Source organism: Cervus elaphus, chromosome 21, assembly GCF_910594005.1.
Source record: "Cervus elaphus chromosome 21, mCerEla1.1, whole genome shotgun sequence".
Taxonomy (NCBI): Eukaryota; Metazoa; Chordata; class Mammalia; order Artiodactyla; family Cervidae; genus Cervus; species Cervus elaphus.
Genome location: NC_057835.1, coordinates 31,530,638 through 31,557,736, shown reverse-complemented (window position 1 = coordinate 31,557,736; position 27,099 = coordinate 31,530,638). Strand labels below are relative to the sequence as shown.

Genomic DNA, 27,099 nt, shown 5'->3' with positions numbered 1-27,099 from the left:
CAGCTGGACCTATTTTGTTAAAGGGAAGGTAAAAGGGGTCAGGGGGGAGAGGGATGTCCCATACATCCAAATGTTCCTGACCCTATTCCAGAATTCAGGTCTAAGCAAGCGGGTGTGCCTGGCTCGTGTATGCATGCTAAGTTGCTCAGGCGCTTCTGTCCGTGGGATTCTCCAGGCAAGAATACTGTGGGTTGCCATTTCCTCCTCTAGGGGATTTTCCCAACCCAGGGATCAAACCCATGTCTCCTGCACTGGTAGGTGATTCTTTATCACTGAGACACCTGGAAATTCCTAAGAGATACAAACCTCCACTTAGAAGATAAATAAGACACAGAGATATCATATACAACATTTTATTGTAATAAATTTTTGTATGGAGTCAGATGGTTACTAGACGTATTGTGGTGAACATTTCCTAAGGTATGCAAATATCAAATCACTTTGATCACATCTAACATACTCTTGTACATCAATTGTATTTCAACATAAAATAAAGGCCTTTTCTGCTAACTCCGGGATCAGGGTCATCTATGAGTCTATTTTATCTTTCTTATTAGATTACTATTACATATTTCTGTTTCTTCATATTTTTAATAATATTTTATGTTGGACATTGTGTTTAGCCGTAGAGTCTCCAGGTAATATCTCCCATCAGTGACAGCTCTTCCTTTCTTTTGTCAGGTATCATGAAAGCCTAGTAAATCCCATCAGGTCTTGAGCTGAGTTGTAGATTTGAGGATTCAGGCTATCTCGGGTCCATTCCCATTCTTCATGATTGATTCACTTGGGTTTTTTGGTGTCTTGGATGTTCTCCTTTTTCTTAGCAATTCCTTCAACAGATGTTTTAGTGGTGGCAACTGGGTGTATGTGGGGGTGAGGTGGGCTCACTGCTATGACTTATTTCTCTTCATTTCCCCCCTTATCTCCTTCTTTCCTTTCACTGTCCTCTCTTGAAGGGACACTATCCGCTTGTCAAAGCAGATGCTTCGCCCTCAGAAGCAATACTTATCTGAAGTTGCCATCTCTGGCTCCTTCCTGACAGCCAGTACTAACCCTCCAAGAGGGCTTCCCAGACATAGGGCTTCAGCCATAAAGAACCCACCTGCCAATGCAGGAGCTGCAGGAGACACAGGTTCCTTCCCTGGGTCGGGAAGATCCCCCGGAGGAGGAAATGGCAACCCGCTCCATTATTCTTGTCTGGAGAATCCCCATGCACAGAGGAGCCTGGCGGGCTCCGTTCATAGGGTTGCAGAGTCAGACGGTACTGAGCTCCTGAGCACAGGCTCACACAGCCTTCAAGACCTAGGCTGTGCTCCGTATCCTGGCATTTCAAGTTTGACATTTTCTTTCAGGGCTTCATTTTGCCTATGCTTTTGTCTAAATTACTTGCTCCCCTTTCCTCGTTTTCAAAGAGGAAGACTTGCATCTTCTCCTGTCAGCATCTGGAGTCTTGCAGCAGTGGAGAAAACTTGCTGGAGTTTGCTACTTAGCAGTCTTTCTGTCAATTTGATGTTTGTGGTACCCTCCATCTCCAAGTATTGTTAAAGGCATAAATCATGTGTAACTTTATTCCAAACTCCTTGTATATCTCATGGTTTTTCTTAGGATCTGTAGACAGATTCTGGCTTAGGCAGTTGATATAAGCCTCTGGACACCAGCATAACTTATCTGTTATTTCTTATTGGTAGAAATTTAACTCTGTTGATGTGCCATAAGCCAAGCTGCTTCAGTCGTGTCTGTCTCTTGGCAACATCATGGACGGTAGCCCACCAGGCTCCTCTCTCCACCGGATTCTCCAGGCAAGAATATTGCAGTGGCTTACCATTTCCTCCTCCAGGGGACCCAGGGATCGAGGTGGGTTCTTTACCATTAGCACCACCAACTCTGTTGATAACCAGCTCCAATTTATTAATTTTCATGCATTCTAAATATCAATTAATTATACAAGTTATCCATTCTTTTATTGATAATGATTTAAGTTGCACTTAATATTTCACTATTACAAGAGAACGCTACAAAGAACATACTTCTATATGTTTATTTGTTCACACATGCAGGCATCTCTCTCGGGTAAATACTAAGTCTAAAAAGTGCTGTGTTATAGAATATGTGCATCTTCACTTTTACCACATATTGCCTAATTGCTCCCCCAAACAGTTGTAGTACTTTACAATTCTACCAGCAGTGTTAAGAGGATTCTTATTTTTCTACACCCTTATTATCGAGGGTACACTTTTTTACACTTCTGTCATTCTGATGGATGTGACATACTATCTTGTTTTAATCTGCATTTCCCTGATGACTAGTGAAGCTTTGTGTTTTCATATTCTTTTCCTAGTTTTCTATTAGGCTGTTATTCTTTCTTGTTCATTTTAGTTCTTTGTACATGCTAGAAATAAATATCTTGGAAATTGTTTTGTAAATGTATCTTCCAAATTTGTGCCTTATCTTTAATTCATTTAGTTTAACAGAAGTTTTAAAATTATAACATCATTAAATCTACCAATTTCTTCCACTAACATGTCATTTTTTAAAAATATGTTTTCTGAAATTCCATCAATGTCATGGACACACCGTCCTATATTTTCTTATCAAAATATACCAGTTTGCCTTTTACATTTATATCTTTACTCACCTAGAGTTTATTTTTGTGTATAATGAGAGGTAATACTTTTTTTCCTATGTGGACAGACAATTGCTCCAGCACTACAACTTCATACTGCTACAAAGTTTCCTCATCTGTTCATTTGAGTTCAAAACAAGCGGAATACGTAGGGCCTTTGACAAACACATCCATTCAGCTTATCACTCACCACGCCCTCCTGAGCAGCATTATTATCTTAACAAAGCAGATGACATACTGCATTCGCTCTTCTTGAAATACAGTCTCTTCACATATCCTGTTCTCTTTTCCTTACAAAATTGCAAACTTCTGAGACGGAAAAAAAAAGGCATTGCCCAATTCATCTTTGCATCTTTTATATTTGGCACTGAGTTGATTATCAAATACTCTTCAATTTTATTCTGATTTTCACCTTTATAGGTGGGAACTCCCAGCCAGTATAAGCCATATCTTTATATTTAGGTTTTCACACAGAAAGAAAAGGCTTACCTTTCATCTACTAGTCCACCAAAGCAAGTTCAGTGTTTCTAAATCTCTTTTCAAATTTTAAACAGAAACCTCAAAATAACTTTTAGTTGATTAGGAACCCAAGTGACCCTTTGTGCCCTGTTGTAGAGCAGTCTGTGCTTGGGCTTGGCATCAGCATTAAGGTTAGAAGGCACCGTCTGCGGGTCTGGCCTGGACTTCTTGTTTTTGTCGTGATGCCAGGAGTGGCCTCTCCTTGACCCAGTTCTGAGCTGGGGCGATGCTCGTGGGCGTATTCACATCCATCGGGCTTTCTTCATCTTCTCTTCGTTTGGTCCAGAAGCCTCGACCTGCAACGCAAATGGCAGGATGCGGAAACTACCTCCCAAGTCACTGTCCTTCCCTGATGGAAAGCGGGGGTGTCCAACTCCGCCGCCAGCATTCCTCAACACGACTTTGGGCGGGAGCAGCCGATGGCGCATAGTTCTCAGGCGACTTCTAGAACCTCTCGCCAGCCTCCCCCGCTGCCTGGTTACCAATCAGGTCAGACCGCGACCCAGCGCTCCTCACTCGACCGCTGGACCCGGCGCCCCAGTTAGTTCTGGGTGACTTCAGGTCACGTCGAGGAAACAGCTGAAAGGGCGGGCTCTAGTACGCGGAGCCCAGCGCACTTGCCTGAGCCCCCGCAGACGCCGCGGGGCGGGCTGGGGGCCGGGGGTCCGGGCGGCGGCGGAGCGATGGGGTAGGCGCGGCCTCTGCGTCCCCGGAGTCGCCCGCCCCTGCGGCCCCAGCGCACATGCGCCTGGACGGCCTTTCCCATAGGCCCCCGCGGCGGAGCACCGCCCCCGCCCGACGCCCTCGAGCGGCTCGGAGACCGCCACTGCCTCACTCGGCGGCTCTCCCGTAGTGCCTTTGAAAGGCGGCGGGAGGCGGCGAGCGCAATGGCGAGACTGGGTCGCCTGCTGAGCGTGTTGGGTCTGGTTCTGTGCGGGGCGGCGGGCCTCGGTCTGAGCGCCCCTCCCGCGCCCACCTCCAAGAAGCCCATCATAGGTAAGGAGGCGGCCAGGGCTGGGGCTGGGGCTGGGGCTGGTGAGCCGGGAGCGCGCCCTGGGCGCTTCCAGCTGCTGCGCTTCGGCAGGTGCTTCCGGTCCTGGAAACATCCAAGCCCAGGGTTAGGATGTGTGCCTTCCTAGCCCAGGGATCAAACCATCATTGAGATCCTGCTGAAATATACCTAGGTAATGCTCGTTGATTTCCTGCAGATCCTTGGCTCTTAAAATTGGAAGGGAGGAGCGTGCACCGTGAAGAATCCTGAGGGTGGTTTTTGTGTTTGTACTCATCTAGGAATTTCTGCTAACTAAACCGACTGTATGCATGCATTATCTTTATTAAAATTTCACTGGTTGAGGACTCATTTCGAGGAACAATGCAAAATCGAATTGGCTAGATAACTGAGAAATTATGGTGTACCTGGCCTTTGTCGTCTTTGGCAGCGAAGGGCAGCCGTGGCTCCTGTGATCCTAGTAGCAATTCTCTTTTGTGCTAAAGTAAAGCAAGTAATTTTTCATTTTCAACACACTTATGTTCTATAAAGGGAGTAAAATCAATTTGCATAGCCAGAACAGACATTTAAGACTGGGGCAAGGGAAAGCAACCCCGGAGAAATCAGCTCGTATTTGAAATGTGCAAAAAAGTAATTTGTGGGCAGACAACTAGAATTGATTTCATTTTAGCTGGTAGTATTGTTATACCTTTCATTCTGTTTTTTTTTTTTCCCCCTTTATTCCCCACGAAGATGGGTACTGTATTCTGTAACCAAATAGAAAGTAGTTGAGCATTTTTTCATGCATATTGATAGTGTCCATTTTCATATGTGTTGTGTATCAATATTTGGAACTTGGGATGCATTATTTCATAAGCTATGTAAAATAGTGGTTAAAATCTTCAAAGGGAACTAACTCAAAATGTAATCCTATGTAGGCTTACTGGGTGGCTCTGTGATAAAGAATCCGCCTGCCAATACAGGAGAAGCAGGAGATTCAAATTTGATCTCTGGGTCAAGAAGATCCCCTGGAGGAGAAAATGGCAACCCACTCCATTTCTTGCCTGAAGAATCCCATGGACAGAGGAGTCTGGCAGGCTACAGTCCATGGGGTGGCAAAGAGTCAGACATGACTTAGTGACTGAGCACATTGCAAAACAAAACTACACAGGATGTTTTATATTTTGATTACAATGTTTGTTCCGTGTTATCTGGTAAAATAATGTGCATTTTACTATATGTAATCTATACCTCAGTAGATCTGAGTAAAGGTCCTTCCAAAACAAAAAACAAAAAAACAGATGCAGAGAGACCTCTTAAGGGGCTATTGGAATAATCCAGGTTGGGGGGTTAGGCAGGATGTTTGTTGCTTGGATTAAGCTGGTATTGATGGTGTTGGAGAAACAAGCATAGAGAATTTTTTCACTCTTTTGCTTTGTTGTCAAGGAAACCATGTGCCTCTGTGTGTGTGTGTGTGTGTGTGTGTGTGTGTGTGTGTGTAGGGAGGGGCCTTCTGCTGGATTTAAGGATGGGTACTCTGACATAGATTCTAGCTTGTGTGAAAGAACCTGGCTTTGGGGGCTTATTTGGTCTCCCTGATGTGGCAAGAGAGGAAGCTACTTACAATTCAGATCAGCTTCCACTACTCCTTTCCCAAATCCTATAGATATCCTTTCAGGAGAAGCTTCATGTTTCATTCTGTGACTTAAATGAGTGAAGTAGTGACATTTCTAGGATGGCATGTTTCAGTTTCTGAGCAGGAAAAAAGGACATTACTTGAAACGGAAACTTTTTTTTTTTGTAATTTAGGAATATTAATGCAAAGGTGCCATAATAAGAACATGAAAGCCCTGGGAAAATACTACATTGCTGCATCCTACGTGAAGTTTCTAGAGTCAGCTGGTGCGAGAGTGGTACCAGTAAGGTACGATGCGATAGTTTTTACACTGAATTTAAAAAGCTGCAACTGCTGTTTCCTCTCTAAAGTTATCTTTTATCTCTAAAATGAATGCTTTCTCTCCTGCGATTGCATTATTCAAGCACATTAATGTTATACCTGATTTTTGCCCCAAATCTAATGCTCAGAGTCTCTCATTAAGTTGTTCAAAATGTGAAGGTACATGTTTCTATCATATCATTAGAGCTGTGTAATGTGTATTAGATAGAGAATGAAATGATAAGTTCCTTTACTCCAGAAAAGGTGCTCCTCATCAGATATTACAAAAGTAATGGAGCAAAAGCACTTCTAGATTCACCAGCTTCGTTCTATAATATTAGCATAAAGAAGCATGTAGGGAATCAAGGAATATTCTAGAAGAGGACTTTTCAGAGACCTTCCCACCCCACTTTAGAAGTTTGGAAATGACTAATACAGCACTGTTGCTTCAATATTAATTGCAGATATTGCAGTTTTAAAGGAGCTACATTATTTTTGTGGTGTAATAATCTAAGGAACAATAAAATGACTCGTCATATTCATGACATGACATGACATGATAAATGATTCATGTCATTTTGATTTGGAAAGACTTGAATTTTTTTAACAAAAGCCTTGTTGTTGTATTGATATTATCTTATCACCCCAAAATAGTGTGTTTGAGGGTCTTCTAGCACAGTCCCCTAATCCATTATAAGTGGTTTCACACATAAAACACAACTGTTTGCTCAGAAAAACCTGTTATTGTAAATAATTTCACATTAAAAAATGGTAGCAAAAGTAGAACATTAATAGTCAAAATGCAAATACTACAATTTTGAGAATAGTACCACAAAATGGCTTTATGTTTAGATGAACATTTGCTTTTGACATTAGTCTTCAGTTTTTTCATAGCAATCTAATTTTTTCAAATGAAATCTTCTTTGGAACTTAACTAACAGCAGAGTTTTAGAGGTGAGATGGAGGTTCTGGACAGTCCTCAAGACAGCCTGCAAAGTTTTGATCCTGGAAGCTTTTTCTGCAAACTGTTCTTTTAGAAAATAGGTCTAGTAACATGGGTGGGAGGAGGGAGAGACAAAAGACAGGTAGGTCAGTTCAGAGATGTGAGTGGGTTAGGTGTGAAGCAAGGAAGGCTTGGCTTCGAGCAGTGGTTGTAGAGTGGTAGAATTGCTAGGTAAATGTCTTTAAAAAAATCAATAAGATTTGACTACAAGGATGAAAGGGCACAGGAAGGAATAGACAAGAATGACAGAGGTTTTGAAACAGGAAGTTTTGAAACTGATGACTTGCAGAATACTGGGATTTATGACTGAGATACTGAAAACATGACATACAGGTTAATTTCTAGCTTGGATTCCCAAAGTTCATTTTAAGGTATATTGCTCAGAATTAGAATCATGTGATTCTGTAAAAGCAGTGTTAATATGTGGCAGCTAAATTCCCAGAGTAACCTGCAAAGGATTGCCCAATATAGAATGAGATGGGATCACACTGATGATGTTCGTTGGGTTTATTTCTGAATTTCGGATGCTGGGGACTGACTTCTGCAGTTCAGAAGGAAAGAGGAGGTGGACGGGAGACCTCAGCAGAATCCTTGAGCAGGCGAAGACGTTTGTGTTCGGTGCCCTTCCTTCTATCTGGCCTTCACCCTCTGGTGTCTGGTGCATTCAGGTTATTACAATCTCCTGCCCCAGAACTGGAGGGACCCAGAGGGAGTCTGCCTCCTGAGAGGTGGGATGTGACAGCACACTAGCATTTTTGGTCTAAAAATCTGTTTCATTTGTAGTGTTTAAGGTATGTACAAATCAGGAGACTCATAAAAGTCTGGATTTCTGGCCTTTATTTTTTATTTAAGACAATTTTCTGGAGCTGATTTTGAACAGAGCAGGAGCTGTCCATTGGCAGCTATGTCTGTTGCTCCTTTTCGTGCTCCAAAGCTGTCATTTGCCATCATTACTAGATGTACGCTGTTTTCTTTAAAGAGAACTTATTGAGGGGGTCTTTTGTTTCAAGAAAGTCTGACAACATGCACATGTCATCTGTGTTCAAAGAACGTGCCCTGGTCTGTTTTGCCTTCACGGTCTCTGAGACACCTAAGTTTGTGACCCCCGTCCCCACCCCACAGTTAAGCCCCTTGATAGTGATGCACTGGGCCCCCCAATTCAGGCATGGACAACGTGGGAACCGTTTCTTAGAATGAGTGAAATGACCAGAACCCGGCTGCAAGGCTACCTGGCAGGAGTCCCTGGAGAACAGCTGATTCATCTCAGTCCATTCAAGCTTCTGATGGTGGTGGTTGCCCATCCTGATTTAAATGTCCATGGGGAAGATTCTGTGTCCTGACTGGCCCCCTCTTTGTTGACATAATCTGGGGAGATTGACCTGGCAGAACACTGGGACTCAGCGGTTTCCCTGGTGGTCCAGTGGCTAAGACTCCGTGCTCCCAGTGCAGAGGGTCAGGGTTCCATCCCTGGTCAGGGAGCTAGATCTGATGTGCAACTAAGACCTGATGCAGCCAAATAAATAAATATTTTTTAAAAAAGAATTATTTTCACCTGGCTTTTAAATATTAATGTGGTAGCTTCATTTAGAGACTTTCTTCAGTTTGGGAAATGGATGTTTTGTAACTGTTTTTTATCATTTTCAGGCTTGATCTTGAACATGAACAATATGAAAAGCTTTTCAAATCTATTAATGGGTAAGTTGCCAACATTGGTTTAAGACAGTATATGTCTAAGTACAAAAAAGTACATATGAATACAATACATGTTTCTAGGAAACTATTTTTCAGTGGTATAAATTTTAGTTTTCTGAGTTATTTTATAGAAATTATTTTGTTGAGAGATGCAAAAATCCTGCAGAGAGAAGGCAGATTAAAAAATAAATGTTATATAGTAGATAACATTTATTTTTTAATGTGTGACACAATTTTTGTTCTGTTAATGTTTGTCTTAAAGGCTTTGAAGCCAATCTGGAGGCCATGACTTAGGGGATTTATAAGTCTTAAGACTGAAGATATTAACTGGTTATCTTTCAGAAGGTGATTTGAATAGAATTTGGTAAAAAGTTTTATATCCTCTAGCTTCATCACAAAAGATATGATTGCTTAGCTCACAGAAAAATATCATATGAAAAAATGTGAGACATACTCATAATTAAAGGGAAGCTAATTATAACAATTAAAACCCATCAAGTTGCAGAAAGCAGAAAATGCGCTGATGTTCTAAGGTGAGGGTATGAGGAAACAGTGTTCTTATACTTTATTTATGGGAGTTGTTGATGCAAATAATATATGAACAATATACATTAAGGAACAGAAGAAAGTTTTATTCAAGCCATACTGAGGACTATAGCCCAGGAAGAAAGTGCTTTGGAAAAACACCGTGTTATATCTTGACAGACCATGGAGTGTACATCAAACATGACAGGGTTACATTCCTTCCAGGTTTTGACAGAGACGTGGCCAGCAAGTCAGCATGACCTTAATGTCTGGCAGGGAACCTTATCTTGGAAGGACCGCTAGCATGGGCATCATAGGAAGGGCAACCATTTATCCCTATCTTCAGAGTGGACTTTTCTTAAACTTCTAGATAATGCGTTATTTTCTTAATGGCTAAAGCAGAGGTACAGTACATGTTTGATGGGCCATAGACAGACTGTTCTTATTAGCATAAAGTTCAAGTCAAATCATGTATAAGTCAGAATGACTTCCCCATACTAGCTCATGCTAGCGCATAGTAGGTGAAAATTTCTTCCATCAGGGTGGAAGTTATATAGTCTTTTGGGGGCAGTTTTATAATATCTTCTGAAATTAAAAATGCTCATACCATGTGACACAGGAAATGCTGGAGAAGGAATTTTATTTTACAAGTATAATCCTCTCCTTTAACTTACACACACTACTGTGTGTGAAATAGGTAACCAACAAGGGTCTGCTTTGCAGCCTAGGGATCATACTCAATATTTTATAATAACCTATAAGGGAAAAGAATCTGGAAAAGAAAACCTAGTCACTTTGCTGTACATCTGAAACTAACACAACATTGAAACTTGACTAGATTTCAATAAAAGGTAAAGCAAAAAAGATATAGGCCTGACTTACATGACGACCTGGGCCCGAACGTATGTACTCTTGTATTGTTTGAAATACCCCTGATTTGGAACCTATCTACCCACCCATCAGTTGGGAACTGGGTTAAAAAATAAACTATACTCATATAATAGAATATGGTTAAAAATGAGGGTTGTCTGAATCACTGTTGTAACCTGAATAGTGTAGTATTGTATACAAAACAAGCAGGGTGCACAGAGGTGTGTATAGTGTACTCCCATTTGCTTTTGATTTTGAAGCTGGGGTAAGGAGACGTGCATAATATATATCAAGTTAACACAGCAAATCTTAATGGTGGTTATTTCTGCTTGGGAGTGGAATAGAGGGAGTCTATCTTACTGTAAAGCTTTTATTAAAAGAACTTTTAAAAATTAAAAAAAAATTGTTCATTTTTTTAAAAAAAGCTGTGTTCAAAGTGGTCATTTGCATTCAGTTCAGTTTAGATCAGTAAGTATTTTAAATCAGTTCAATTTAGGGAAATATTTACAATGCCTGTTAACGTGCAGTGTACTTTGGCATGGACCAAGGTAAGTCCAGGAGAGACCATGAGATAGAACCTCAAAAATAAAGTGAGCACGACTCGCCTGCCACTTTAAGAACCACTTTTACTGAGCCCTGTTATGCAGTGAGCCCTGTACTGTTTTGGGAGGGTGGTGCAGAGATGAAAAGGTGGAGCCTTGCTTTCAAGGTGTTTGTCAATCAGGAGGGGCAGTCAAGTTTTACTTTTGAATGGACTGAGGTTAAAATTACTGAGTCAGTGGAAAGGAAGAACTGCTAATGAGTCTTCATTAAGCCACTTTGCTGCTCGGTTTTGTGGCAGATGTTCTACCTTATAGTTTTGGTATTTCCTACCAGACCGTGACCTTACCAGCAAGAATTGCCCATCTCTGACTCTCTAGGCTAATACCTATTACTGAATGAACAACTGTCTCAAAAGTGATATTTCTTACATCTCAAATTCATATTTAGGGTACTTTTTAAAATTTTTAATATATTTTATCCAACCTTTGTAATCTCTTTAGAATGTCCTTAGTTACTTTAAGAGCTCTTTAACTTGAAAAATGGAAATAAAAACATAAATACTTTGCTATATATCTCCTCTATCGGTAGGGTCCAATAGTCAGATGTTTGTGACGCTCTTCTTTTTTTTCTGAGACGTTTTTTAGAATTGTCATTGTGTTCTTTTCCAAAATTTTCTGATACCATTCTTATTTCTGAAGAGAACTCAAGGAAATAATAATAAATGAAAATTTTCATGGATATTCAGTTCTAGCCTACTGTATTTTTAGGACTAGTTCATTCTTTATGGCTAAAACAATTTTTTTTGTGAGCCAAGACAGACTCATGGCTGTGAACCTGCAATTGATTTTGGCATCTCTGATCGTCTTAATTTAAACCTATTAATAGCTATACTTAGAATTTTATTTCTACTTGATTTCTAGCTCTGCATATTCTTCCCTTGCCCCCAATTTCTTTTACTTTATCTGTACTCTATTTCAAAAATAGACTTGTTTATCCAAGAAGTTTGGTAGAATATGCACAAATGCATCGTTAACTGCAATAGTTTACAAATAGGTGGGATTGTGTTTTACATTTTTTTGCCTAACTTTTCTCATTTTATGAAGTGCTCTGGCTGCTTATGTAATCAGGAAAGGTTGTTTTAAAATAAAAAGATTGTTGATTTTCTGGGAGGGAGGAGAGGTTGAAATGCACCCTATTTGATGTTGTTTCAGAGTCCTTTTTCCTGGGGGAAGCGTTAACCTTATGAGGTCAGGTTACGCTCGCGTGGCCAAAATATTTTACAACTTGTCCATAAAGGTAAGTCTCAGTTATTTCTTATTATTCCAGGTGAGTTTTTGTAGTTTCCCACGAGGATAATTTTTTTCTAAAGCACATGGTGATACCTCCTTCACCATTACTGTAGTCTCATCACCCCTTTAACTCTTGAGCTGCTGGTTCTTTTCCACCCTGTGGCAGCTCTCACCTCATTTAATCCTGGACTCCAGGGAACCCTCCAGTCCTGCTGACCAGCCCTCTGTACTCGGGCTCATTAACGTGAACCCAGACACTCATGGTGGCTGAGTAAGCAGTCTCTATTACATACTGGGCGTTGTTCATAGGTCGTTAATTCTCATCTCCCCTCTCAAGCTGCCCTCAACCCATCCAATCCTGTCTGACCTTGCTTCACACTTCCCTTCGACCCTAAGGCTCCACATGTGGTGACTTGTGTAGCCTCTCGGCCTCTCTGTAACCTCACATTGCACCTGCCTTTACATCATACCGCACGCTCTTGGGATTTCGCCCCAGAACTGTTAGCAGCAATTTTCTAATTTATCTTGCTGGCCCTACCATCTACCCAACCTTAGATAATTCCCTAAAGAAACTGCCTTTAGCATGTGAGACACTTGTTGGAAGATGTTGAATGGCTTGGCTTGTTGACCTGTAGCCTTCTATGGTCTTTGAGTCAAGATAGTCTGTGAGTGAAGAGTGTGTCCACAGCCCACCTTTTCCATCCAGCCTTTGTTTGTGCAGGTACTGGCAGTCAGACTGGTGTTTCTAGAACATACCCTGTGTCCTACTCTCAAATCTGCCTAGTCTGTTTCTTTCTACCTCATCTGTTATTTGTGCCTTGGCCAGCTTTCAGGGTTGTGCACCTTACGGGGAGGTGTCCCCCTACCCCCACTGGAATGGCATCCTTCTCCTGCTCAACTTTTAGAGTATTTTGTTGTTGTTGATCAGTCACTAAGTCATGTCTACCTCTTTGTGACCCCATGGACTGTAGCCCGCCAGGCTCCTCTGTCTGTGGGATTTCACAGGCAAGAATGCTGGAGTGGGTTGCCATTTCCTTCTCCAGGGGATCTTCCCGACCCAGGGATTGAACCCTCATCTCCTGCATTCTTTACCACTGAGCTACCAGGGAAGCTCTCTGAGATTAAGGAGCTTTTATCTCAGAGACTTAATATCTTGAAGTTAGCTATTGATGTCTCATCAGATCGCATGGTTCTGATACCCTTCGAGGCATTCCTCATTTCATACCATATGGTTCTGTGTACTTAGTACCTGCTTAGTGGACATTTTTTGGAAAAACTAATGAGCAAAATTGAAATTTAACAAAATTATAACAAGAATGATTTGAAAATGCATTTGGGAAGCATATATGTGAATATTATAAAGTAACTCTTCCTTTCGCAAATAGAGACTTGTGTAACCTGGTTTGTTCAATTAAAAAAAAACAAAGGAGTCACCTAACTGCCCAACCCATAAGACACAAAAGGTCTATTTGACAACTCGAAGATTTCAAAGCAAAGAAAAAAACTTAGCAATCTTGAACTTCCATTTAGGTGTAGCCACTGGGGTCCACAAGCCCTCAGAAGAAGCAGCCTTCAGAAGTGATTTCTGTTAGGTCTGTATGGTTCCATTCTGTGTCCTTTGTCCTACTGATCACAACAAATAAAAGATGTGGTCCCAGCAAGTGGGGATTTAACATTTAGTCCAGAAATCAAATTTGGTACATATGGAAACAGCAGTTCTGTCTTCTTTTGTGTTTATTGTTAAATGAATGCCGTAAGACCTTTCAACATAGCATACGCAATTCTAACTTCTAAAAGGAAACATTTCCTAGATTTGTATATGAAGTATTAAAACCATATCTTGAAGTAGAAAATATATATATAGTTACTATTGTTCTATATTTTTCTATCTGAGGAACAGAAAAAAATTCCCTAACATTTTCTGTATTTAAAATGCGTTGCTGGAGTAGGAAATGGCAACCCACTCCGGTATTGTTGCCTAGAAAATCCCATGGACAGAAGAGCCTGTTAGGCTACAGTCCGTGGGGCTGCAAACAGTCAGACATGACTGAGGGAATGAGTGCACACACACACACACTTAGGTTATATTTTACAGTCTATGCAGGAAAACCACATTTTTAAGGAAGTTACAAAACCCATTTTTGTAACTATCAGTACTTATGGGTTTAATCTTTAGTTAATCAGAAAATTCAGTCACTAGAATACTTTTTTCCCAGTCACACTAGTCGTTTTAATTCCCTCTGAGAGCCCTATAGTACCTTTGTACTTCTTTAGTTCACTCTGTGAAAAGTTGTTACTTTTGCTTGCTGTTCCCTTCCTTCCAAAGTATGGCTTTCATCAGATTAAATCTGATTGGCTGGAGGCTGTTACTATAAATTCTGAGATTATGGAGGAAAAGGAAAACCTCCATTCAGAGTAGTTTCAAACCTGGACAGTCATTTAAAACAATAGGATTTGTACAAAATGTATAAATAGGCATTTATCTCGCATCATCTTCCATATTTACAGTCCCTCAATGATAACATGTGTTGTTTGGTAGTTGACTGGCAGATGTCTGTCTCTTTCCCAGCACAACTGAGTTTGGATAATTTGGTAAATTAGACCTGAACTTTATGTGGGTGCTTGGTCTACAGAGAGATGGAGTAATAACCTGCTGATAGAAGAGAAAATACTAGCCTACTACTATTGATCTTGGAAATTCCTTAGAAATCCATGTGTGACTCAGGTGCCCATCTTGTTAAGACAAACTGAATGTATACATTTTATTATGAAAAGTTTGAATAAGCTTAGTTTTTCTCTTTACTCTGCAAAGAGTTTTGGCGAAGGAGACTATTTTCCTGTGTGGGGCACCTGCCTTGGATTTGAAGAGCTTATTTATCTGGTCAGTGGAGAGAGCTTATTAACTCTTACAGATACTGTTGGAATTAAACTGCCCCTGAACTTCTCTAGAGGTAAGAATTTTCTTTTTGTTCCTTCAAAAAAGTAGTAACTGGGTAAGATTAGTAAGTTGCAAATATTCAAGTCAAAAAATGTTTGTAACATTTGTTAATTTTTAACTTATTTACACAGGCTGAAGGTGTAACTCTTTGTACTGAGTTATAAAGATTCCTTAAGGGATTTTGCATGTTTGTAACTTACTGCTTCTAGTGATATTAGGACCATGCATGATGAAAAACTAAAATGAGACCTGGTTTTGAGTTCTAACTTTGTTACTTCTGCCTTGGGGGATCATTTAACCTGTCTTAACATTTACAAATGATTTCTAAAAGCATTTACTCTTAGGGTTTTTTGTGAGGGTTAAATAAGACAGTTTTTTCCAGGTAGCATGCTAAGGACTTTTAACATAACTCTCATAAATGTTAGCTTCAGTTGTGTCCAACTCTTTTCAACCCTATGGACCATAGCCCACCAGGCTCCTCTTCCCATGGGATTTTCCAGGCAAGAATACTGGAGAAGATTGCCAGGCCGTCCTCCAGGGGATCTTCCTGACCCAGCGGTTGAGCCTGCATTTTCCCCTTGGCTGTGAACTGTGTTTTGACCCCAACTGGAGTGTGCTCCATCCTAGTATGCCACCTGGAGGTAGCTCAGGCTCCAGGTAAAGGTCATCTTCCTGACCAGACTACCCTTACATCAGATACCAGCCTCTAGTCATGCCCCAAGGCTACTCACACTTCTGATCAACTGGCCATGAGATTGGGGATACCTATGGGTTTAATGAAGCTTTCCAGGTGGCTTCCCAGGTGGGAGGCTTTTTTTTTTTTTTTTGAAGCGGGCGAAGCTCGGGGCTGGATGGGGTTGGGGCGCAGGGCCTGTGATGTAACTAAGGCTGAGGAAGGGTGCCTGGGCGGGGGGCGGGAAGCACTCTCCCTCTCCTCCTGGGTGGACAGTCCTCGGGTGGCGGGCGGGGGGCGCTCTCCCTCTCCTCCTGGGTGGACAGTCCTCGGGTGGAGGGCGGGGAGCACTCTGCCTCTCCTCCTGGGTGGACAGTCCTCGGGTGGGGGGGCGGGGGGCGCTCTCCCTCTCCTCCTGGATGGACAGTCCTCGGGCGGGGGCACGCTCCCTCTCTTCCTGGGTGGACAGTCCTCGCTTGTGCCAACTGCCGAGGCACCTGGGACCCCGGGCTCTAGTGCAGCGGCATTGGAAGTGGGGGCGGTGGGCCCAGGCTCGAGGAGGTGGCCGACAGCCCATGTTCAACTGAATTCAAAATACGCATGTTTCCTGGGAGAAACAACTGTTGGTGGTGAAATCCTCGATGGGGGAGGGGGGTGGGGGCAGCAGAATGGAGGAGGCAGTGAAATAATCTAATTATCATACCAATAAAATGTTATCATAAGGAAACCTCGGCCTGTGAGTGATGACACCAGCGGGTAGGGCTGGTCTCTGTACTCTTCATTGAGTACCAAGAGCTTCCCGGGTGGCGCTAGTGGTAAAGAGCGCGCCTGCCAATGCAGGAGATGTAAGAGAAGTGGGTTCAATCCCTGGGTTAGAGAGATTCCCTTGGAGGAGGGCCTGGAAACCCACTCCAGTATTTTTGCCTGGAGACTCCCCATGGACAGAGGAACCTTGGCGGCCTACAATCCCTAGGAGTGCAAAGAGTCAGACGCGACTGAAGCAGCTTAGCACACACTCACACACAGGTTTAATAATGCGCTGGAATGGCTGACAGAGCTCAGAAAGTGCTGTGTTTGCAATAAGAGTTTTACTGTAAAGGATTCACGTGGGCTGAGGTCTGGAGGGAATGCAGAACCTCCTGCCCTCTTTCTGTTGACTCAGGGCACGTCACCCTCCTGGTGCATCAGTATGTTCACCAGCCAAGTGGCTCCAGGGAGCTTTGGTGCTCAGAGTGTTTATTGCAGGTTCATTGTGAAAGCATGATTGATTACATCACTGGCCATGTTATTGAACTCAGTCTCTAGTCCCTGTCCGTCCCATCCCTGGAGATCAGGCTGGCTCAAAGTCAGATTTACTCTTGAAGTCCATTTCATATACATTGTGCTGCAGATTCAGGTAAAGCCAGACCTGCTGTAATCGCGTGGTCAGTCTCTCTGATCACCAGCCTCATCCCGAAGCTGTCCAGGGGCCACCTGTGCCACCTCATGAGCATTACAAAGACATGCCCATCCTTCGCGAATTTCCTTGAAATTTCCAAGGGTTTTTAAAGCTCCCATTTCAGAACCCAGGACAAAGACCAGACAAATTCTTCATTTGCCAGTTTATGTAAATAGATACTATTCTTGGGAGTTCCCTGGTGGTCCAGTGTTGAAGAGTCCACCTGCCAATGCAGGGGAGACAGGTTTGATCCCTGGTCTGGGAAGATCCCACACGTCACGGAGCAGCTAAGCCTGTCCTCCACAGCTACTGAAACCCATGTGCTCTAGAGCCTGTTCTCCACAATGAGAGAGTCCACCCACAATGCAAAGTCTGTGCACAACAACTAGAAAGTAGCAACCCCCTCCCCCACAGTGTAACCAGAGAAAGCCCTCAGGCAGCAGCGAAGATGCAGCACAGCCAAAAAATAAAATTAAAAAAAAAAAAAGATGATTCTTGTAGGTTACTTGATCTCAGAATCATCAGAATTGAATGCTACCAACCTTTCTTGTTCTCTTAAGGATTTTGGATGGAAAGCAGTATTTGTTATTCCCAGAACTTATAAAAATGCTCTTATACTTTTCAAAGCTCTTTCTCACATTCAAATAGTGCAAAAATAATATGGGAAATATATGTCTTGGGTCAGTTCTTTTGGTTGTGTGTATTTGAAACCCAGTTTATACAAACCAGAAATGAAATCCACTGAAATAAGGAATCAGCAGATTTTGATGATCTGGGGCTCTGGGGTTCTCATGACCATTAGCATCCTGAATGACAGGCTCACTTATGACAGGCTCATGGGGCCTTGACTACCGTCTTGACTGCCACCTTGACTACCACCTTGACTACCACCTTGACTACCGTCTTGACTACCTCCTTGACTACCGTCTTGACTACCACCTTGACTACCACCTTGACTACCTCCTTGACTACCACCTTGACTACCGTCTTGACTACCACCTTGACTACCTCCTTGACTACCACCTTGACTACTGTCTTGACTACCACCTTGACTACCGTCTTGACTACCGTCTTGACTACCACCTTGACTACCACCTTGACTACCTCCTTGACTACCGCCTTGACTACCGCCTTGACTACCACCTTGACTACCTCCTTGACTACCACCTTGACTACCTCCTTGACTACCGTCTTGACTACCACCTTGACTACCACCTTGACTACCTCCTTGACTACCACCTTGACTACCGACTACCTCCTTGACTACCGTCTTGACTACCACCTTGACTACCTCCTTGACTACCGTCTTGACTACCGTCTTGACTATCACCTTGACTACCTCCTTGACTACCTCCTTGACTACCGCCTTGACTACCACCTTGACTACCTCCTTGACTACCTCCTTGACTACCTCCTTGACTACCTCCTTGACTACCGTCTTGACTACCTCCTTGACTACCACCTTGACTACCTCCTTGACTACCACCTTGACTACCTCCTTGACTACCACCTTGACTACCTCCTTGACTACCACCTTGACTACCTCCTTGACTACCGTCTTGACTACCTCCTTGACTACCACCTTGACTACCACCTTGACTACCACCCTGACTACCTCCTTGACTACCACCTTGACTACCGTCTTGACTACCGTCTTGACTACCTCCTTGGCTACCACCTTGGCTACCACCTTGACTACCACCTTGACTACCTCCTTGACCACATCAGGATTTTCTCATCCTCTGGCTGCTGTGTGTCTGTGTCAGACTCCAGAGTTTTCAGTGAAGTAAATTGCTCCTTCTGATCTGTCTAGTGGTTAGTGACCTGGTTTGTGTTCTTTTCCACATTGTTGGTGTTTTTAACCATTTAAGTCCCAGATACTTTGAAAATGTGTTGGGAGTTCTAGATCCTTTCCTGAGCAAACAAATATATATATAGGTGGACAGTTTTACCTATTTTTCAGTCCTATCTAGAGAACTCAAGTTAAAATCCTCTGCTTACTCTGTGGCTAGCCTGCTCATTATCATGTCCAAAGAATTTTAGTTATTTATGTTGTAATTCTAGAAGAAAGGTACATAAGTATGGAACATATTTGGAACTGTGTGTTGAACATATTTTGTGCCTGACTAGAATACTCCTGTGGAAATGATGTGTTTGCAAATCATTTAGTCATCTTGATTGTGTCTTCACAGTGGCCTCTCTCTGGCTGTGACTTCAGCAGATTTTTTTTTTCCTGTGTTTGAATGATTTCTCTTGGGCTTAAATTTTTTCAGGTACATTGCAGAGCAGAATGTTCCAGAATTTTCCTGCTGACTTGCTGCTGTCATTAGCAGTAGAACCTCTGACCGCACATTTCCACAAGTGGAGCCTCTCCGTGATGGTATCTCATTTATTATGCAGTGAAATCCATGCTGAATTTAGATTTACTACAGAAGTAATCATTTTGGTTTTATTTTTGCACTTCAGAATTTTACGAAGAATGAAAAGTTAAAGGCATTTTTCAATATATTAACTACAAATACAGATGGCAATATTGACTTTATTTCAACCATGGAAGGTATGTATCACTGCAAATGTATACTTTATTATATTTATGAATTTTGATTCTATAGTTCTCTTATGAATAAAATCTCTTTATGAATAAAATCTCTCTTTAAAATCATGAATAAAACTTTGGGGACTGAAGTTGGACGTTAGGGCATTATTGGAGAAAAGAGGCCCATGTTTTGCTCAGGTTCGAAAATCAGTTGCGGTTTACCTGGGTCACCTTCTGGGTCAAGGTGATGGAAATGAAAAGGAGGTGAAGACTGTGGGGAGGATCAATGAAGATAAATGGAGAAGATGACTTCTGTTTCTAGCAACATTACAGATTAAGTACATGCTCCAGATGACAACAAAAAATGTGATTGGCGTACAGAAAAAAATCTCCCTAAATACATTGATGAAAGGACAGTAAGGGTATTTAGGTGCTAAACTCCAGGAGTTAAATGGGGCATTTAAACCAGCATTGTTACTGAATCAGGAGAACTTGAGGTGAAGCTCAGGAGCACCCTCTCTGAAGAGTACCCTCATGTAGCAGGACCTGAAAGGCTGGACCCTCAACGAATTCTGCCTGCAGAACTGCTCATTGAGAGCTGAGACTGTGTCTCATTCTTCTTTGGGTTTCCAGGAGATGTTGAACGGATGACTGATTATGTAAATGAAAGAGATTTGGCTTGGAAATTAGGGCGTCAGGCTTCCGTGCTGGCTGTGTTTCTGGCTGTGTCATCATACCAGGCTCATTTGAAAATTTTATCTTCTGAAAACTTCTGATACCTGCTAGATAGAAACACTGGAGATGCTCTTATTTGCATATTTCCTTCCTATTCTTGATACTCTTGTTCTAAACTAGTGAGACAGGGCCTGGTTCCTACTTTGTCAGGAACCTGCATTGATCTTTCAGTGATGCAGTTTACAAAAAAAAGAGAGTGAATATCAACTTGTTTCTGAATTTCACTGTGTATCTCTGTCTAAACATCCGTCTATCTATTTTTCTATCTATTTGAAAAATCTTTGTTACAGTTTATCACTTGTTCAGCTGTGAAGCTGTGTCCAGCTCGTTGTGACCCCATGGACTGCAGAATGCCAGGCTTCCTTGTCCTTCAGTATCTCCTGGAGTTTGCTTACCATTGAGTTGGTGATGCCATCCAACCATCTCATCCTCTGTTGTCCCCTTCTCCGCCTGCCTTCAGTCTTGCCCAGCATCAAGGTCTTTTCCAGTGAGTCAGCTCTTTGCATCAGGTGGCCAAAGTATTGGAGCTTCAGCATCTGTCCTTCCAATGAATATTCAGGACTGATTTTCTTTAGGATTGGTTTTATCTCCTTGCAGTCCAAGGGACTCTCGAAGAGTCTTCTCCAACACTACAGTTCAAAAGCATCAGTTCTTTGGCATTCAGCTTTCTTTATGGTCCAGTTTTTACATCCATACGTGACTACTGGAAAAACCATAGCCTGACTATATGGACCTCTGTCAGCAAATAATGTGTCTGCTTTTTAATATGCTGTCTAGGTTTGTAGTAGCTAGGGTGTTTCTTATCCTAAATAGTACTTTTCATGTCTCAAAGAAATATATTAGATGATCTGTCTTTCAGTTATCTGTGTGTAGCAATTGATTTTCTAGTCATCTAGCCAATGGGTCTCCTGCTGGTGTCACCACAAGCAGACAGAGAAAGAGAGTATGTTACAGGGAGGTTGGGGGTGGGGGGCAGTGGGAGAGGGATGGAGTAGTGACCACAGCTACTTGGTCTTAGGTTCTCCTCTTGTGAACCTTGTCTGAGGAAGGGTAGGATAAAGTAGGTTTTCTTTGTGTGATGTGATCTCTCCTAGCAGAGTCTCATGGGATGCAAGAGGATAGTGCTCTTTTCCCTGAATACCTCTACTTTCAGATAACTCATTCATCCAGGTATTTTCATATGGTAGTTAGGGTTTTAATTTCAATGCAAAAGTAATAGAGGATTTCTTTTTCGATTAACACACTATTGACTGGGGGGTTTTTTGCAGAAACTAATGCCTAGCGATTTGTTATGTAAGTGAATATTAAAACACTCCAGTCAGTAATGTTTGGGTAACAAAAGACATTTCTCTTTTTTTTTTTAAACAAAAGACATGTTAATACATCTCTGGTCAATAAATTGTTAAAATGAGGAAAGGCATATGTGTGAAGAAAAAAATGAGTATGTAAATTTCTCAGAAGGCAAATATCACACATATTCACGTTTTTAAAAAGTTACAGAATTTTAAAAACACACTTAGAAGTAGGTGAGTAATATAGTGACATCCTGGGTACCTTTCTCTAAGTTTCAGCAACTTTCACATTTATGTGGCCATTCTTATTTCATACAGTCCATGGGGTCGCAAGAGTCGGACATGGCTTATTTCATATCTATTTTTTCTTTCTACTAGAACATTTTTTGGAGTAAATCCTAGGGATCATACATTTTTATATATAAAAGTAGTTAATAATTCTAAGAATAAGTGAACTATAGTAGCAAAAATCTTTCAAATTTAAATTTTTTAAAAAGCTATTTAAAAATTGATTCAATGAAGTCATGAACCATTCCACAGACTGCGAGAGAGGCACAGTGTATGCTGAGACACACTAGCTAACCTATAAAGACACCAGAGACGCTGGCATAGTTCATTCTCCCATGAATAAGTCATTATATCGGAGGGGATGAAGATGTGGTGTGAAGTGGGGGGAAAAGAAACCCATTGTAGAAGAAACTTGTCACTGATCAGATGTACCCCTGACTATTGGACTGGTCTGTATTCAGAGGCTCAGTTATTTCACTCTACTCTGATCATGCTTACTCCTTGGAAGAAAAGCTGTGAGAAACCTGGACAGTATTTTAAAAAGCTGAGACATTACTTTGCCAACAAAGGTCCATATAGTCAAAGCTGTGGTTTCTCCAGTAGTCATGTATGGATGTGAGAGTTGAACCATAAAAAAGGATGAGTGCTGAAGAATTGATGCTTTTGAACTGTGGTGTTGGAGAAGACTTGAGTGTCTCTTGGACTGCAAGGAGATACAACCAGTCAATCCTAAAGGAAATCAATCCTGAATATTCATTGGAGGGACTAATGCCAGGGCTGAAGCTCTAATATTTTGGCCACCTGATATAAAGAGCTGACTCACTGGAAAAGACCCTGATGCTGGGCAAGATTGAAGGCAAAAGGAGAAGGGGACAACAGAGGATGAGATAGTTGGATGGCATCACCAACTCAATGGCCATGAGTTTGAGCAAACTCCGGGAGATGGTGAAGGACAGGGAAGCCTGGTGTGTTACAGTCCATGGGGTCACAGAGTCGGGCACAACTGAGCGACTAAACAACGAACAACAACAACTCTGATCACCTAGTAAAGTAAATCATATTTCAAATTATAAAAAGTTGTGCATGCGTGCTAAATTACTTCAGTCGTGTGTGACTCTTTTTGACCCCATGGGCTGTAGCCCATCAGGCTCTATTCTTGGGATTCTCCAGGCAAGAATACTCGAGTGGGTGGGTAACGGTGCCCTTCTCCAGGGGATCTTCCCGACCCAGAGATTGAACCAATGTCTTATGTCTCTTGCTTTGACAGGCCGATTCTTTTACCACTAGTCACCTGTGACTCTCATAAAAGGTTGTAAGTCAGTGAAATACTGTTATTATGAACTTCACATTGTGAATTGAAATTCTTTGTTTCTGATAATAATATGCACAGTTTTACTTTGTCTGACATTGTGGGCTATAAAAGTAATGTTTTACACAGAATATACAACATAATTGTATCATCTTAGACCATTGTTACTATTTAATACTCACCAGTCTATTCTTTGTGCAGGATACCGGTATCCAATATATGGCGTCCAGTGGCATCCGGAGAAAGCTCCTTATGAGTGGGGGCAATTAAAAGGCATTTCCCATGCACCTAATGCTGTGAAGGCTGCGTTTTATTTAGCAGAGTTCTTTGTGGCTGAAGGTAATGTGAGGCAGAGGTTATAATTTCATCACTCTAGTGTGGTTCTGAAGGAAATTGCCCTCATCTGAACTTCTGTGTGTTCTATAAATGTTCTGTAGGTTTAACTTTTAAGAAAATTGAGAGCCCTGAAATTGAGATATTAGTCATTTAAATCAAATCAGGACCATTATTTCAGTTAACAGTATTGCATTCTCTAAAGTGGGTTGAATTCTTAAACAACAGCATAAAGATTGTTTCTGTTTTCTGTCTTTCTTGATTCCTTTTTTTAAGATTTTTTTCCTGTTACTGTTGGGTTCCCTGGTGGCTCAGTGGTAAAGAATCCACCTGCCAGTGCAGGCAATGTGGTGGGGAAGATCCCTGGAGAAGAAACTGGCAGCCGACTCCAGTATTCTTGCCTGGAGAGTCCCATGGATGGAGGAGCCTGGCGGGAGGCAGTCCACAGAGTCGCCAAGAGTTGGACACGACTGAGTGACTAAACAACAGCCACCATCATTACTCTTCTTTGGAATAATATTTAAATTGTGACATTATCTGAGAATTAGATCTTATTTTTCCAAGACAGTTAGATGAGTTGAATCTATACTCATCAGTCTGTGGATTTAGGTCTCCCCGTCTATAGGTGTTGGCACATTGGAGAGTTAATTCGCTTCGCCTGCTTTTTCCTGTTGGATACACAGATGTAGTCACACAGTGTTACGTTTGTGGGTAATTGAGAATTTGGTTCTAGATGCCTGAGGTTTAGTTGAGTGATGTGGGTGTGAGACAGAGCTACAGATGCAGCTCGCCAAGGATAGGGGCATCCCTTGGGCGAGGCGTGGGCATGAGAAGACTTGGCCTTCTCCATCCAAGCTTTCCCTGAGGTTTATCAACCCTCTTTCCACACGGGCAGGTGTATACTGCATCCCGAGTTCACCGTGGTTTAGGATTATGCTCAGTTGAATGGGTTATTTCTTGACAAAACCCCAAATTAAAAAAAAATCCAAAAGTTCTCCCATGGGCAGTATTATCCTGGGAAACGTTTTTAGGTCGCGTGTGTAGAAGTGAATGAGGACAGCAGTGGGCAGGGCATGGTTTTCTCCAGTGCTGTCGCAGGCACGACTATGCCGTCTTCATCTTCCAGTGCCCTCTTTCTAAAGAAATGCCCGAAAAGCCCATATTACTTTATTTTATAGACTTTATAAGGTAAAGTCTGAGCCTTCACCCCCTCACATTCAAACTTCAGCTTCACCAACTTCTTCGTGCCTCCTTCCGTTTCACATTCCCACCTGTCTCCTCCACTCCCTCCCCCACCCCACACCTGCCTCGGCTATGCAGCATCTCCTCCTCTTTACTCTTGAACCATCTTCAGGAAGTTAGTCTATAAAAAATGTTCTATGTAATGATGTAATATTCGTAGTTTGTCCTCATGCATGGAGTAAACAGTGTACGATTTATATACAGAATGTATCGTGTTCAATCAAGTGAAAGTGTTAGTCTGTCGGTCCTGTCTGACTCTTTGTGACCCCATGGACTGTAGCCTGCCAGGCTTCTCTGTCCATGGAATTCTCCAGGCACAAATACTGTAGTGGGTTGCCATTCACTTCTCCAGGGGATCTTCCCCACCCAGGGATCCAACCCGGGTCTCCTGCATTGCAGGTGGATGCTTTACCGTCTCAGCCACCAGAGAAATCCGTGTACATTGCAGTGTACATTGCATGGGGCAGGTCACTGAACATACAAAGTACCCAGCAATGGGATCCTCTAGAATTTGTTGTTAATACTGACATAGCACATGACAATAATAGCTTACTCTTTATGTGCAGCTTTCAGGGAATAGTTTAGGTACAGTTTCCGCTTTGATTGCTGATGGAAGAGTTGGGAGTGTCTTCCTTGATGTCTCGTGGGCAGATTTTCCTCCTTTTCTGGTCTATAAGACCAGAGCGATAAATCAACTGCAGACTCTTCAGTTTAGAAGATTATTTCCAATTAAGGTTGTGAGTTGCCTAAGCAAAGAATAAGCAAATAAAAGATGGGGACTTCCCTGGTGGTCCAGTGGCTAAGACTCTGTGCTACCAGTGTTAACAAAAAGGCTAATTGTATCCACTTCTGTGTGGGAATCAGACTAGATTGCTTGAGAGTTAGGACGTTGCCTGGTAAATATTTCCATCTCCAGGAGAGGCATCAAGCCCTATGCACAGTAGGTACTTAGTAGGTGCCTAGTAGGTGTTTGAATGCACCACGTGGGGTCTGGTGCAGAGCAGGTGTGGCTGCTATCAGGAGAATGCCCCTCCAAGTCAGGTGCTGCTTTGTTTGGGGGAAATTTTATAAGACATTTTTTTCCTTTTTGCTGGCCTTGTCCCGCTAAATAATGCTGATTAGAGGAAGGAACATCATAAAGTAGCCTTTTGAAAATTGTACCCCATCTTCTTAAAAATTAATCCTTTCTTTGTCTTGCAGCTCGGAAAAGCAATCACCATTTTGAATCTGATGTTGAAGAGAGCAAAGCGCTAATTTATCAGTACTGTCCAATTTACACTGGAAACGTTTCTTCGTTCCAGCAAAGTTACATATTTGATTGAAAGGCTTCGCTGTGTTAACAGGAATTCTGATTAACTCCCTGAGTAAACTGTTATAATAATGAAAAACGTGCTACTCGTGGCAGTAATAGGTCACAGAGATGCCTTTTCTGTGATGTTACTGACTCTGATTCTTCATTCAGTATTTTTGTGTATCACATTTGATAATCAGTGAGACAGATAAATAATCATAGCATGTTTCATGGAAAAGCTTTGTTTTATTTAAAGATTAGGAAATAAATTTATTGAAAATACAGATGTTTTATTTTTTCTGATTCTGGCAATACCACTCCCTAAGCTGTCCACCTACCTCATCCCTGCTGGACTGTTTTTATTTTTTAATCAATTTTTATTGGGGTATAGTTAACATACAACATTATATGAGTTTTAGGTGTGCAACATATTGGTTTGATATTTTTATACATTACAAAATGTTCACCACAGTCTAGTTACCGTCTCCATAGAATGTTGTTACAATATTATTGGCTATAGTTTTTGTGTGTACATTACATCCCCCTGGCTTCCTTATTTTGTAACTGGAAGTCTTTATCTCTTAATCCTCTTTACCTACTTTGCTCAGCCCTCTGTCTTTCTCACCTCTGGTGACCACCTGTTCATTCTCTGTAACTGTTTCTGTTTAGGTATGTTTATTCATTTGCTTTTTTTTCTAAATCCCAAATATAACTGAAACCATACAGCATTTGTCTGTCTTTGTCTAACTTATCTCAGTGTAATAACCCTCCAGATCCATCTGTCTTGTCACAAATGGCAAGATTCCTGTCTCTTTTTATGGCTGAGTAATCCTGTGTGTTGGACTGCAAGGAGATACAACCAGTCCATCCTAAAGGAGATTAGTCCTGGGTGTTCATTGGAAGGACTGATGCTGAAGCTGAAACTCCAATACTTTGGCCACCTCATGCGAAGAGTTGACTCATTGGAAAAGACCCTGATGCTGGGAGGGATTGGGGGCAGGAGGAGAAGGGGACGACAGAGGATGAGATGGCTGGA

General features: G+C 41.9%; 1 protein-coding gene across 1 annotated transcript; it reads left to right on the top strand.

Annotated features, from left to right (window-relative positions):
* Positions 1-1,895: 1,895 nt before the first annotated feature.
* GGH (gamma-glutamyl hydrolase) lies at positions 1,896-26,791 on the top strand. The gene is made up of 9 exons (XM_043880009.1): positions 1,896-4,138; positions 5,940-6,054; positions 8,714-8,764; positions 11,911-11,995; positions 14,801-14,939; positions 19,311-19,417; positions 19,504-19,594; positions 23,399-23,536; positions 25,973-26,791. Exons 1-9 carry the CDS (start codon positions 4,030-4,032, stop codon positions 26,092-26,094), a joined length of 957 nt encoding a protein of 318 aa, XP_043735944.1. The 5' UTR covers positions 1,896-4,029; the 3' UTR covers positions 26,095-26,791.
* The last annotated feature ends 308 nt before the right edge of the window (positions 26,792-27,099 follow it).